The 15,201-nt window shown below is 44.1% G+C and overlaps 1 protein-coding gene across 1 annotated transcript; it reads left to right on the top strand.

Annotated features, from left to right (window-relative positions):
- Nucleotides 1-7,711: 7,711 nt before the first annotated feature.
- On the top strand, nucleotides 7,712-14,660 carry NEFL (neurofilament light chain). Its single transcript, XM_005607689.4, has 4 exons — nucleotides 7,712-11,507; nucleotides 12,541-12,665; nucleotides 13,079-13,398; nucleotides 14,004-14,660. The coding sequence occupies exons 1-4, from the start codon at nucleotides 10,461-10,463 to the stop codon at nucleotides 14,228-14,230; spliced, it is 1,719 nt and encodes a 572-aa protein (XP_005607746.1). The 5' UTR covers nucleotides 7,712-10,460; the 3' UTR covers nucleotides 14,231-14,660.
- Nucleotides 14,661-15,201: the final 541 nt, after the last annotated feature.

Here is a 15,201-nt window from a genome sequence, read left to right as displayed (position 1 = left end):
ATATAGTAATAGAAGTTTTTACGTTGTTTTATGTTGTTTTAACGTCACTCAATTTTTGAAATCTTTCCAAATTTTAAGCCAAAAAGCACATATTGACCTATTATAAAAAATATTTTAATGATCTATCAGCTACTTAATTGATTAAGTACTCCTTTAATTTTGTTAAGAGCAACGAATTATAAAGCATCTATCTTGCATAAGGGTTTATCTCTGGATGGTGAAAGCAATTATTCACTCTGTTTCTGGGAAGTATACCAAAAGAGTCTTCACCAAATCTTATCAAATGACTATAAATTATATCTGTTTATTTTTCACTTAGAGGCACCTTATTTAACTCATTAGAAAGGGTTGGAATAGAAATAATTTTAATTTCAATACATCTTTATCAATCCAACGTTAAAAATAAAATTATCTTATATCCCTATCTGATTTAAACGCATTTTCATCAAAACCTTGTTCCTGCAAATTAAGCTCATTCAATTTCTAATGAAGGTGGCAAAGCAGAATTAACACAAGTTTGCAAGCAGATAGACTTTACAAAAGACTACACAGGCAATTGAGGATCTGGAAACAGATTCCCTTAGCACCATCTACGCCCGTGAACCCCTTGGAAAGTCCTCTGAGTCCTCCAGGCGAACACGCGGCTCAGTCTGAAGACAGCTATGCTCTGTTCATGGCAGAGCTAGATGTAGGATCAGGCACCTCCCTCTCAGTTCCAGGACTTTTCCCACTCTTTAACGTCGTTTTCCAAAACCATATAGACTTTCAACAGTATCTAGAGAACATCACATCCAGAAAATTTAGTTATGTGGAAAAGATGATACTTGCTGCATTTAGCTGACTTAGATGAACTGTTTTTTCTTTTTCGAAGTGACAGCAGGCTGTGTTCACCATCGAGGATGCTTACCATAGTGATACCTAGAGACTGTTGGCATGTCTTCTCTCTACTCCAGAGGTCACAGTCTGCTACCATTCCCTGGACACTGAGTTCAAATTCTTAAGTTCCTTTTCTCAAAGGGAAACCAGCAATACATAATTTTAGGAGAGGAATAAAGAACCAAAGTCTTCAGATAGAGAGATATTGGGAGATTGATTCTATTCTTCATGCTCGGGTTTGGGTCCTAGGGGAGAGCTGTAAATGGACACAATACCTGCTCTGTTTCAACACTTAATTTTGAAACGAGAGTAAGAGAAGCATCTGCTTTTTTCTCCTTTCTTTCATAACAACCCATGAAAAGAAAAGATTAGAAGAGAGAAAATAAATTCTATTTTGTCAGGTGAATGGGAACCAATTCACCTAGTAAAATATTGACCTTTGTTCAGCTGTTTATTATTAGCTCTATTCTGCAGGAAAGACGAGTTTAATACAAATAAGCACATACATATTCCCTGAAAACTTCAATTAGTAACTCTCTTTCTTCCCTCAAAAATCTCATTCTGCTGGCTTTTGCTCGTACTGTCTTTGGCTCATATCTGAACCAACATAGCAAATCTCAGGTTTCAGATTTGGCTCCTTGGCCCGGCTTAGTTAGTGCTTTTTACCTTTACAATGCTTCTGAATCAGAGAATCTCAGGTTGGCAGAGGATTGAGGGGCCATCCAGGGTCAAGGCCAGCTCAGAGGTGGAATGATTCCCTTCTGAACTGCTATTGCTCTGTGCCTGGAGCAGCCTCTTCCACCTTTGGACAGCTCTGAATTTTATGTGGAGCCGAGCCTTCCACCCATCTGTACACTGAAGTGTTAGGGCAGAGCTATGTGCCTTACTTAAGTAATCTTTCTAAATTTGGGAACTAACTTGGAAGGAAATTTTAATTTGGATAACTTCTAAAGTAAGTATTAATCAGTGTAATGGGCAAAAACTTTTTTGGCATAAGAAAAAGAAAGCACTCTGCAAATTGAAATCTCCCAGGCCTGTTCAAAAGCACATCTGTCGTTCTAATGTGATTTGGTAGAGCAGTTTATTAAATTTGTAGGATAAAGTGATACTGAAAGGTGCGGGCCATCTTTTTTGGTGTGCTTTTTTCTCCTCTAGATAATGTAATAATAAAAAGAATTGCTAGTTAGCAATAAGGCACCGAGCCTGTATCAGGAGAGAGATGCTCAAATGCAATTTGGTCCTTATAAATTATTGCAGTGACGGATGACTGTTTTCGGAGCCTGCTAATAACGCAGAGTGTTGACTTATTCGGTTTGTGTCTGTGGTGCTCTGCCTAAATGACCATTATATGGATTACTCTACTTGTATGTGCTGTGTGTATCCTCCACTCTGATTATTGCAGCATTTTCTGGCATCAGTATAAAAATTTAAACTTAGTAGGAAAAAAAGAGTGAGAGATCTTATTTGCATAGCACTTCTCAAGAACATTCTTGCACTCTGGTCATAGCAGGAAGCGTCAGAATTCAGACAGAGCTTGACTCAGCTGTGTGACCTTGACCGATATTCTTAAACTCTCTGAACCTCATTTTCTTCCTTTAGAATGAAAATAATATCTCATTAGGGTTCTGCGAGGATTCAATGATATAATATAGCTGAGTTCTTTAGGCATACGATTCAGGCTCTAGTCTAAACCTTAGTTTCTACATCTTTAAAATGAGGATGATTTTAATACCAACTCATTGGGATTTTGTGATGATTAAGTGAAATTATCCAAGCAAATGACTTAGCACAGTGCCTGACACAAAGCTCTTACTAATATTATTGCACACAATTATGCTTCATAAATGTAAATTTTCCTTTCCCTTCTCCTATTACATTATAGGAGTATGGTTTCACTTCCTATCAGTCCTCCTCAGATTCAGTTATCTGGTATTTGGGTTATTCTGCCATTTTGCATCTCTTCTTTCTATTTCCAAGTCTGGTTGGCCTTTTTCCAGTTGGTTGGCACCTTCCTGAAGTGCTAATGCCTGTCAATGCCCAGAATTTCTTTGGCCGAAGTTCAGGAGGGAGAAGACACCCCAAAATAAAGCCTTGGGGTTCTTCTCTGATTTAAATACATCCTGGCCATCCCAGGATTAATTAGTTGTAACCAATATCGATTATATCCCAGTCAAATCATGCCAAGGGAGTGGAGGGCTTTGCTTTCGGCAAAAGCAAACTCCAAGTGCACAGGACATATGTTGCTTCCAATCTGCCACCATTCCGGCTTATTGCCTGACCATCCTCTCATCCCACCTTTTTCCCTTCATACTCTATGCTCACTGCTCAAGGTCTTCAAGCTTTCTCTCTCTCTCTCTCTTTTTTTTTCCCAAAAGCTATTACCAACCTCACATTCAACCTTAGGTATGAAGGACTACTGTCAGTTTAACTCTTACCTCTTCCACTGATATTGGCATTTTAACAGTGATGGAAGCTAAGAGATGATTCCCTAGTTTGAGTGGTTATTCATCGAAATCCAATCTGAAAGTGAGATGTGACCACACCTTCCCTATCTTTCTGGAATGGCACCAAAAAGGGAGCCGAAAGAGGACAGGCCTGCTACATATGAAACTGTAAACTTTAGAGGAAAAACTCCCAGTGAAAGCGATGACAGGAACTCCAGGTTCCAGCCCTGGCTCCATTGTTACAGGAGCTGTGGTCTGGGATGAACCCCTTCTGCAGACCTCTCGGCATCCTTGTCAAGAAAGTGAGGATGGTAACACCAGCAAATCTGTCTCTGCTCCCAGGACTGCTGCTGGGATCCAGCGACAGAAGGTGGAAATGCTTGGGAAACCTCAGTTGTCCACGTAAATATCACCACTATCATCTCTGTTATGCGAGGATGCCAAAAGAATCACATGGAAAAGAAATTTGACTGTAGTGAGAAAGAGAAAGGGAAAAACCAAAATTCATTTTTGGGTGTGAATGCCTCTGCCTCCCTAGGAATTTCTGTTCTGTTCAGAAGTAATTCCCATAGCTATGGTGTGGAGGGAGAGCGAGGAGGGGCAAGCCACTTTGCAAAAAAGGGGTCTTAATCAAAGCAAAGGTTAAGAGCCGTTGACGATGAAGACGGGAGGCCTTGAGTGGAAAACATTTAAATTACTTCCCAATCCCAAGAGTCTATGAAGCATAACATATAAAACACATTTCTAATGATGTTAATTTTTTAAAAACTGGGAAATTCGCTCTTATTGAACTTAACATAGAATTGGAAGATTTTAAAACTATTGCAGCAGATTTGAACAATGGACCAAAAGTATTTATATTTAAGATTAGATTTAAAGAAAATAAATGAAAGTTATATTTTTATGTTTTTAAAAGAGTCACTGTATAAATTAATAGCCTTATTTTTGAAGTTTTTTTTAAGCCAATACAAATTCAATATGAGGTCGCAATGCAAGATTGCTAAAAAATTTTAATGCAGCGTTGGGATGGACTAATAGAAATACGATATCTACTCATTTTTCGAACAATGACAAGAGCGTCCACTTCACAGAGCTGCTGTGAGGCTTAAACGCGATACCTGCACAAAGCAGTTCACTGCCTTCATTCCACCTCTCCCTGTTCTAAAGTCATAGCAATTATTGCTTGTACCATTCTTCTCTTTCTTGTGGCATCTCCTAGGATTTTGCCTTTTATTATTTAACTTCTGCATAGTTCTTTGACATTTCATGTGTGTGTATTTTGTCTGCTTAGCTATTTTTAAAGTGATTTGTTATACATTTATATATTTTGGTTCATAGTTTTTTCTCTTGATGTAAAACTTACATTCAGTGAAATGCACAAATCCTGTTTACATTCTGAGTTTTGACAAACACATACGCCTGCACAATCCAAACTTTTCAAGACCCGGAACAAGACCAGCAGCATGGAAAGCTCCCTCGTGCCTCCCCGCCGTCATGCCTCACCTCACACTCCCTGAGACAAGCACTGTTCTGATTTCTTTCCCATCACAGATTAGTTCGCCTGTTTTAGAATTTCATACAAATGAATTTATACAGTATGCGTCCTTCATCTGAGACTTCTGTCACTCAGTATCAGTACATGGTTTTGAGATTCATCCACGCTGTGGTGTGAATCAGTAGCTGGTCTTTTTATTGTGCTCAGGTATTTTTCAAGCCCTTTGGGGACAGGGACTGTGCTATAACTCCCTCACCACTCCCCGTGGCATTTGTACAGAATTGTGCACATTCGAAGTGTTCCACTGACATTTGGTGACTCAGTGGATGAATGAACATATGAGTTATTTAATCAATCAATAAGCCATTTAGACATAATCAAGTTTTGCTTTTTAACCCAAACAGTTTCTTACATGTTCAACTTACCAAACACCAACGTTATATATCCTTGTGTCAGAAGCCTGCTTGTTTTACTGTAGGAAGCCAGGGATCCGCCCATTTGCAATTCCGTTGCCGCCTTTGCTGCATTCATGCAGCAGTGAAGCACTGGCGAGAAAGTGAACTGTTCCCCTGGCCTGGCTCCAGCGTGGCTGGGAAAGAGCCAGCCTGGGACTTTGTCTCTTGCAGACGGAAACATTTATCCTCTGTCTTTGCAAACAGTAAATCTCACATTCCTCCGATTGATTTATTAGACCACTGTAAAGGTCAGCAAAGAAATCCAGGTGGCGCGTGGAATGTTTTTGTGGCTAGTTGGTACGCAAAGTGCAGAAGCAGCATGTATTTCCTTGCAGTCGGGAAAGCACAACTCAACAAACAGGGCTAGAGCTGTTGGTTCTGACCGATATGGCTGTGATCTGCTGGAAATGACTGCAAATTGAGCCCTTTAATGTCCCCAGCATACCCTCTTACCTCTGTGTCTGGTGACTGTGATTAAGGGCCAAGCACCGTGGAGCAGGCCTCTGGGGAGAAAATACATTACCTAGGCTAGTTCTGTGGAGCCAGCACTGAAGGGTTGGAACCTATTGCCATCATTTCTGCTTGGACAGCAGCAAGTTCCTGTCATTTCGAATACTGCACGTGTTCTGAATACAAACGTGCCTATCGTCTTTAATCTATTCAAATGAAATTCTCATTCGTGCTACAATCTAAATTTTATGTAGCCGCATAGCATGCTTTAGGATGCATTACTTCACAATGTGATGCTGTAAAATTAGGCAGCCTTTATGTTACAACGGGGAAAGTTTTTCTTCAAACATATTTCCCAAGAAATGAGGAGATTCATGTATGATGACTCCTAGGGTGAGCATAATATATAAGGAAATAAACTGGTTACAAGAAAGAGGAAATATATTTGTGGTTTCCACAAACTATACATTTTTTTTCATGATTTTACTCATGTTTCTGTTTAAAAACTTAAAGATTTGTAGAAAACATTATAAGCTCCAAGAATGAGATGTTAAGTGCCAGCATTTTCTTTTTATTCTTTGTAGCAATTTTTAAGGTCACTTTTTCAAAGAAAATCTATTTACAGGGGTAGAAAATGAAGGTATTTTAATTAGAAAAAAGGTGAAAGTCATGATGGGGTCATTTTAAAGAGTTCAGAATAGCTAATTTGCATTTTAGTTCATTAATCCCATAAAAAGTGTTTTGTAAACTGAGGTTTGGAGCAGTGTCTAAAAAGTGACATCATCAGTTATGTGTCATGCTCCACTGGTAGCCTCCACTTTATTTTACATTGGGACATTTCAGAAACCTGCAACAACCATACAGTTCACTGCCACCACTAGCTGTCCAAATGAAACATGCTCATTGACAGTTTCCTCATGGTGGAGATCAGTTCATAAGGGTGTCTGCAAAACGTGAGGTTCACTGCATGCACGCTACACTCTGCAGACTGCGGTGTGCGATTACCACACTCACAGAGACATATGGAAGCAGCAATGCTGGCAGGGGTAGTGTGTGTAATGAGTGGAGTACTACTCAGGCTGGAAGCACATAGAGCAGAGGTCTGAAGGGGCTGTGTGAGCTGGCAAAAATTACTTAGTCTCTCTGGGTTTCGGCTGTTTGCCATGAATAACAATAACCATCCCGGGGGATTTTGTAATTATTAACTAATAGGTATCAGATGCCTCTTATATGGTAGGGAATCCTGCACGTGTTTATTTCCTTCATTCCCACCCCCCCCCCCCCTTGCACCGACAAAGTGATCCTAGTTTGCTGACTCTGATGTGTGTACTGGTGGTGAGGTGAACAGAGACTCCTCTGTTGTTCTGGACCAGGACTATTCCCACAGCTCACTGGTGGCAGACCTTTGCTCTCCTGGTCCCCGGACTGATGCTTTTCACGAGGCCTGCTCTGTCAGAATTCCAGCCTAAAGCCAAGCTTTTCAAAACAAAGCCAATACAGACCTTCCTGCTGTGCCAAGGAGTTTTAGAATAATGAAATGAGAAGTCACCAGGTCCTATCCATCTGAACCTTTCTGAGTCTATTGGAGAAGGAGTAAAATCTTCTCATTGGGTTTTAAGAGTTGCATTTTATGAGCTCTGTCGTAATGTCAATGTATTTTACTTTTTAACTAAATTACCTCAAACAGTCCTTCAGAGGATTACAGACATATTAGGGATAACCAGAATGGCAGGAATTTTATTAGTGAGTTTTATCTACATACTACTGTGTTTGTTTTGTAAGTAATTGTTATTTCTTAGGTGTGTGTTTTGGTGACAGCATTCAACCAGTTTCATGCTGGCGGAGGAGGTGCTGAAAAGGGAATAAATGCCCAAGTGTGTAACGAGATCCAAAAGCCTCTCCCAAAGAAATAACGACACCGTTGCAAACACACTCATGCAGAAACCTTCACGGTAAGGGGAAGAGAAAGTCAAGATTCTTTTTTAAAACAGTTTCTAAAGTTGCTCATTTTACCTTTATTTTGACACACGGAGCAAATGCCACATGGGCATTAAGAGCAAAATGCTGGAAGAGGGCTTAAAAAGAAGGATGACTGGGCAAAATATTTTAAGAAGAGGCAGGCATCCAGCAGAGGAAGGCTGAAGGTAGGGGGACCAACCTTCAGCCCCAGGCTGGGTTCAGGAGCCCTCTAAGCAAGGCTGTAGTGGAGAAGTAAAAAGACCAGAGATCTACATTCATTAATATGGTGGTCTGCCCCTCTCCCCGCTCCCTGTTCACCAGGTTCAGCAAAGGCAGGGGCCCCGCCCTCTCGTTCCTACCCTTTACCACTCCTGTGTGCCTCCCTTCTCAGCTAACCAAAGGATGGCAGCAGGTGCCTCACGGGTTTCTTCTCTCCGCAGCATTGCATTGCCCCTGCAGTATCCATCAGCGTCTCCTTCTTTGTGGGCAGCCTCCTCCGCAGTCAAAGGCTTCAGCCAGGAATGGCAAAAAATGCTGATGGACTTGAGATCCCTGAGGGTGACCTGGAACTCTGAGGGAAGGGAGCTGGCACAAAGGAAATGAATTCATGAATACCTAAGAGTGGGGTATAGGCAGACTCACACACACGGAGTGTGAAACAATGTTTTATATGGAGCAGGTTAAAAAAAAAAATCCATTCTGCCACTTTTCATCCACATATGGGTAATTGGGAGCAGACAAAAATATGGCTTATCTAGGTCCCCTCTCCCCTCCCTTCCCAGAGAAGCCTTTCGCTCGGTTGAACCACTGATGAGCGAGAAGACGGGAGGATATGTGGGCTATGAAGACTCGTCAGAATGAGTGCCCGATCATGTCCGCCGGGGCCAAGCAAAATTTAGGACAGCCTCATGGCTTAGGCTTGAAATCCTAGAATGGTTGAGCAGGCATGGACCTATCAATTAAACTATCACTGTTAACGTTTTTAAAGTTGCATTATTTGAGACAATAGAGATTGTTCAGAAACCCCATGAAAGTTCTCTGCTGCTGTCTTTCCATCTACCCTGAAGAGCCAGGTGTCAGAATCACTGGCTTTTAGAGTTGCCAAGGCGATCAGAGGTTAAGCCTCACCCCACCCGCCTGTCGGGAGAGGGGTGCAGTGCCTCCCTGAGCAATTGTGGTTCTCGCTCCCAGTACTGCACCTTCTCAGCATCACCGGGAAAGCGAATCCAGCTGCTCTATTTGAAAACTGCTACCATACTTCTCCTTAGTTTGCGTCTAAAAAAAAATCAGTAAGTTGCACGTCAAATGCTACTCTTATACAAATACAGCAAAAATTAAATGCTTCCTTAGAAAAATCTTAGGTGTCCTATGGAAATCGCTGCAACCCCTCCATGAAACCGGAGCGACTCCCTGACACAAAGTATGCAAAAACGCTCTGCAAACCACAGGGCCGCATCAGCGTGCATTACGGCGTGCACAGTTTCAGGTATCTGGGTGTTTCCTAAAGGAAATCCATGGGTTCCTGACTGTGTCTGTTGTCTATTCATCCGAGTGAGTCGGGAGGAAGAACCATGCGGCTATTTTCTGTCCGCTCCAGAACGAGGTCTCAGGTCTGAGTTCTCCTCCCGGGAGACCACACTCGGTGCTCTGCTCCGGGCTGGCAGCTGCCGCTTTCCTCTGAAAATCAGCCACCTGCACGGCTTGTCGAAATCACCAGGTTGGTGATTCACAGGTGTAAAAGGAGGGAAATGGGCTTTTAGTGTGATGGAGCTGCTGGCATCAAGCAGGAATGTAGCTTGATGAGAAAGATACAGGCGGCGTGTAACAGTCTGAAGCGCCGGGCTGCAGAGCTCGCCGCCGCCTCTGCAAGTCGGTTTTCTCCCCCGTTAGTTTCAAACTCCTTCTCAGCTCTCCTCCACCTACACGCTCCGACTCGCTAAAAGCCTTCGAGGCTTCGTTCCCCAGAAAGAAATGAGAAAATCTAGGAACACTAAAAGGCTGATGTTAACTGCTCCAAGGGTTTAGAAATGCCAAAATCAACACCTACAGTGCCGCAGTTTCACGTGTGTGTGTGCGCGTCTGTGTAGAAGCAGTGCATTAAAGAAAAAGAACCAGAAGAAAAGATGAATTAAAGAAAGTGCCAGAAACAGTTACAAAGAAATAAAGTTTGCTCCATGTATGCGGCATACATGCAACCTTGGACTATCATTTGTATCTTAAGTGTCCTAAACGCCCTGCACTGTCACCAAAAACACCAAGGGGGATGATTAAGGAGGCCCCTGGTGGGGAGGGGGCGAGTTAGGGAGGAGGGTGCCCCGGAGCTACCGGGAAATGGAAAACGAAGGTGTCAGTAGGGCGTGAGAACTCGTTATTGGGGACACATTAGAATCTGAGGGATACGGGGTCAAGGATTAAGTAGGATAGGTTGGTGGGTAGGGAAAGCAATTGAGTAAGGGGGTACCGGGTCTCAGAGAAAACAGAAGGCCTCAGAGAAGAGTGGAAAGGACGATAGCCGCAGCACCCAGCCGCCGCTCGCTCGCCCCCGCCTTCCCTTTTGCGCAGAATCCTCCCCTTGGCTGCAGCAGCGCCTGCCCCCACTGGCCCGGCGCGCCGTGATCGATCGCAGGCTGCGTCAGAATTCTCCCCGAGTATAAATAGGGGTGGCAGGACCGCGCCGAGCCGCACACAGCCATCCATCCTCCCCTCTCCTTCTCTTCCCCGTTCTTCCTTCTCTATAGGCCCCCATCTCCGCCGCCAGCCAGGGGGGCACCGACCGCCACCATGAGTTCCTTCAGCTACGAGCCGTACTACTCGACCTCCTACAAGCGGCGCTACATGGAGACTCCCCGGGTGCACATCTCCAGCGTGCGCAGCGGCTACAGCACCGCGCGCTCCGCTTACTCCAGCTACTCGGCGCCCGTCTCCTCCTCGCTGTCCGTGCGCCGCAGTTACTCTTCCAGCTCTGGCTCCTTGATGCCCAGTCTCGAGAACCTCGACCTGAGCCAGGTGGCCGCCATCAGCAACGACCTCAAGTCTATCCGCACCCAGGAGAAGGCGCAGCTGCAGGACCTCAACGACCGCTTCGCCAGCTTCATCGAGCGCGTGCACGAGCTGGAGCAGCAGAACAAGGTCCTGGAAGCTGAGCTGCTGGTGCTGCGCCAGAAGCACTCCGAGCCCTCCCGCTTCCGGGCGCTGTACGAGCAGGAGATCCGCGACCTGCGCCTGGCGGCGGAAGACGCCACCAACGAGAAGCAGGCGCTCCAGGGCGAGCGCGAAGGGCTGGAGGAGACCCTGCGCAACCTGCAGGCGCGCTATGAAGAGGAGGTGCTGAGCCGCGAGGACGCCGAGGGCCGGCTGATGGAAGCCCGCAAAGGAGCCGACGAGGCGGCTCTCGCCCGCGCCGAGCTCGAAAAGCGCATCGACAGCCTGATGGACGAAATCGCCTTTCTGAAGAAAGTGCACGAAGAGGAGATCGCCGAGCTGCAGGCGCAGATCCAGTACGCGCAGATCTCCGTGGAGATGGACGTGTCCTCCAAGCCCGACCTCTCCGCCGCGCTCAAGGACATCCGCGCCCAGTACGAGAAGCTGGCCGCCAAGAACATGCAGAACGCCGAAGAGTGGTTCAAGAGCCGCTTCACCGTGCTGACCGAGAGCGCCGCCAAGAACACCGACGCGGTGCGCGCCGCCAAGGACGAGGTGTCCGAGAGCCGCCGCCTGCTCAAGGCCAAGACCCTGGAGATCGAAGCGTGCCGGGGCATGAACGAAGCGCTGGAGAAGCAGCTGCAGGAGCTGGAGGACAAGCAGAACGCCGACATTAGTGCTATGCAGGTAGGGCACCATCCAAAACACAGTGGGGGCGGGGAGGGGGCTGCAGAATGGAGTCTTTGGAGTAGGGTGGAGGTGGGGGAGTAGAGGTGAGGACGCGCCCAGAAAGTGGAGACCAGAGATGAGGCATCGGCAAGCAGCGATTAGGGGTAGGACTTGGCTCTTTGGGGACTGTACAGGAGGGGCGAGGCACTTGAAGGGCGGGGTGGGGGCGAGACTGCAGTCTGCGAAGGCGTGGTTGGTGCAGTTAACTCTGTTCCGCAGTAAAGCTGCCCAGCCCTACAGGGTGTTGGGTGGGGTGGGGGGAGGGGTGGGAGCTGGGCGTGGCCTCCGGCCTGCCTCTCTAAGGGCCTGCAGTATCAAGTTGCTTTGCAGCACGGATTGGACCATCTGGTTAATAAATACAGTGAAGAGATCGAATTAGTTCTGAAGGATAACTGTGACCAGCATGCTTTCTGACTAGCTTTACCAACCACTCCCTTCCCTTAGCAGGAGACAGGGATACAGTCAAAATTGTAGGTAATGATGTTCACAGTAAAAAAAAAATTTTTCAAGTATCTTCCTATTCTGAGGAGAGAAAATAATATAGATACACAGAAAATATTTTAGATAAAGTAAATTTTTAAAAAATCCAGCTATTTCCTTCTCCAATAATGGAGTAATTTCTTGCATGTGACCAGGGTAAAGTTAACCAATGAATGAGAAACAAATAAAGAAAATCAATTTAGTTTCTTGCAGGCATTTTATGATGATCATTAGACAGTATTAATTAAAGAAGATAAAAGAGAATTTTTCTTCAGCTTTTTGGATTATTTTTTTTTTCATCTCATGCTTCATGAAGCTGGATTTTTTTTTTTTTAGGAAGGAAGGAAAGGTTACAAAAGAGAAAGGGCAGTTGTTTTAGGGGAGATTTTATTGAAGGTGTGCACTTTGATTTGAATTAAACCTAGGCCTTTGCAGCTGTACTTCTGTAAAATGAGAGCAGTGGGGATTTATGCTTGGATTTCTTTTCTTTTCTTTTTTTGTCTTCCAACAGGACACAATCAACAAATTAGAAAATGAATTGAGAACCACGAAGAGTGAGATGGCGCGATACCTGAAGGAATACCAAGACCTCCTTAACGTGAAGATGGCCTTGGACATCGAGATTGCAGCATACAGGTAAAACCAGGGGCGAAGGGAGCAGCCATCCAGCCTTAGGAAGAAAAGCAGATTTCATTTATGGTGAATCAGAAACGTTCAAGAATAGTCCTTTGAAATAATTAAGTGCTTTCTGGCTGTTTCCAAGAAGGTATATAGACATATATATATATATAAGAATTTAACCCTGTAATAACGAGTCCTGTTCTTAGCTTCCCATTACATTTTAAATCTAAGGGACAGGACTATCTTAAGTGGTTTTTTATTTTTTCTGGTCTTAGTCACAACATTCCCAGCCATTAAGGTTTGACAATTCCCAGCCCTGCTCGCCTGCCTCTCAAGGTGGCATTGGGGGAAGATGGGCTCAGAGTGAGTCATTCAACACACGTCCTGGGTTCAGTGTTAGTTAACCCTACCTCCCTCTGCCTCCCCAGGAAACTCTTGGAAGGTGAAGAGACCCGACTCAGTTTCACCAGCGTGGGAAGCATAACCAGCGGCTACACCCAGACCTCCCAGGTCTTTGGCCGATCTGCCTACGGCGGTTTACAGACCAGCTCCTACTTGATGTCCGCCCGCTCCTTCCCAACCTACTACACCAGCCACGTCCAGGAGGAGCAGATCGAGGTGGAGGAGACCATTGAGGCTGCGAAAGCCGAGGAAGCCAAGGACGAGCCCCCCTCTGAAGGAGAAGCTGAAGAGGAGGAGAAGGAGAAGGAAGAGGCTGAGGAAGAGGAGGCAGCTGAAGAGGAAGAAGGTATGATGAGAAACAAGTCCTTACAACTTCAAGTGCAAGCTGAGCGTGGGTGTTTGTTAGGAGATGGATAAGATTTATGCCAAGGAAGTTTTATTCATATATGAGTTTAGAATGTTAAATAATACAGTTATCTATTTATTCAACAAGCCCCTGGTGAGCATCTGATTTCTCACATTAGCCGTCTTCCCAGAGGCACACATCTCTGCTTAGGTTGGTAGTTTTTTGAAAATAACATTTAAAAATATTCCCCTACTGCTGTCTTTTTATTCCTATGAAGCGTTGTAACATATATTCATTTAACACAGCGCGTTGGTGTCCTAAAGAACAAAAGTAAGTACCAGACACATAATAAAAGAGAAACTGATGGTCCCGGAAAGGAGCAGAGCTTCTGGTCCCTAGAAGTACTCTCATTCTGTTTAAGCATGTGTTCAGTGGGGAATTATGCCTGGCCCGCATTGTTGGTGGCATGTGCTTTGGGGGCGTGGAGCTGCGAGGTTTGGGGGAAGCATTCTGACATTTGCGTTTTCCCACAAAACCTTAGCAGAAATGTTTTGACTGGACTTCCCCTGGATTTGGAGTTTGTAAATTTTCTTTTTATGTTAAAGCTGCCAAGGAAGAATCTGAGGAGGCCAAGGAGGAAGAAGCAGGAGGTGAGGGTGAAGAAGGAGCTAAAGTAGAAGAAGCAGCAAAAGTTGAAGAAGCTAAAGTAGAAGAAGGAGCTAAAGTAGAAGAAGCTAAAGTTGAAGAAGGAGAAGAAACCAAAGAAGCTGAGGAGGAGGAGAAAAAAGATGAAGGTGCCGGGGAGGAGCAAGCAGCCAAGAAGAAAGATTGAGCCCCCCTTTCCTTAATTATTCCAGGAATATTCTCCTGAAATCAGGTCAATCCCATCACCACCCAACCAGTTGAGTTCCAGATACTATATGAATTAAGAAGTCAATACATGTATAATTCTGAGGTGACTCAGGTTGGACATTCAATGTTGTGCTATGACTTTTCTCCTTATGCAGAGTATCGTTTGCTTGCAGAGTGGCTTCCTGGCTTGCTGCCAGCCTGTGCATGGTCCACGCTTCTGAGTTCAGGATCTATGGCAATGTGAATAATTCAGATGTTTACAATAAAAAAACACCAACATGAATAAATGAATTCACTAATGTTAATGTTAAACTTCATGGAAAAAATAGTCCTTTGAACCTTTGGTGGTTAGAAATTAAAGACCTCGAATTATGTGCAATAAATAGTAAATAAAGTTACACTGAATGACATTTCTTGCTGTGGTTGTTGACTTAATTAAAATATCTTAAAGATGGCACCAATATAAGTCATATACAAGTGGACTATTGAACTCCAATTCTTGTAAGTCAAAATTTCAACCATTACAATGCCTTTTTCTCTCTTAATTGGTAATTGGAGGGATGCAGTTAGGTCATGACCATTCATGAAATCTCTGCCCTCAGAAATGTTACTGATAATACATTTGAGTGAATAGAGTCTCTGACGCTCTTTTTCTCTTATAAATAGCAATAAACTTTGCCCAATAAAATCTTCTATATAATGTTGGGAATGGCTTTGTTGGAGGTAATTCTGAAATTATGTGATAAATATACCCTTTATGGTAAACAGGTAACTTTAACCCTAGTATATAACAATGAATGCAATATTGATAGATTATGAATCTCACTCATCCATCACTAGAACTACATTTAAAAAATATAGTCTAAATATTACGGGCAGAAGTTAAAACCCAAGCAAACGATATAATCAGAAGGAGTAATTTTTTTATCAATGTGTAATTTGGGATGGAGA

The sequence above is a fragment of the Equus caballus genome, chromosome 2, assembly GCF_041296265.1.
Source record: "Equus caballus isolate H_3958 breed thoroughbred chromosome 2, TB-T2T, whole genome shotgun sequence".
NCBI classification, from domain to species: domain Eukaryota; kingdom Metazoa; phylum Chordata; class Mammalia; order Perissodactyla; family Equidae; genus Equus; species Equus caballus.
Note: the sequence above shows the minus strand (reverse complement) of the source record. Positions and strands in the feature narration are given on the sequence as shown.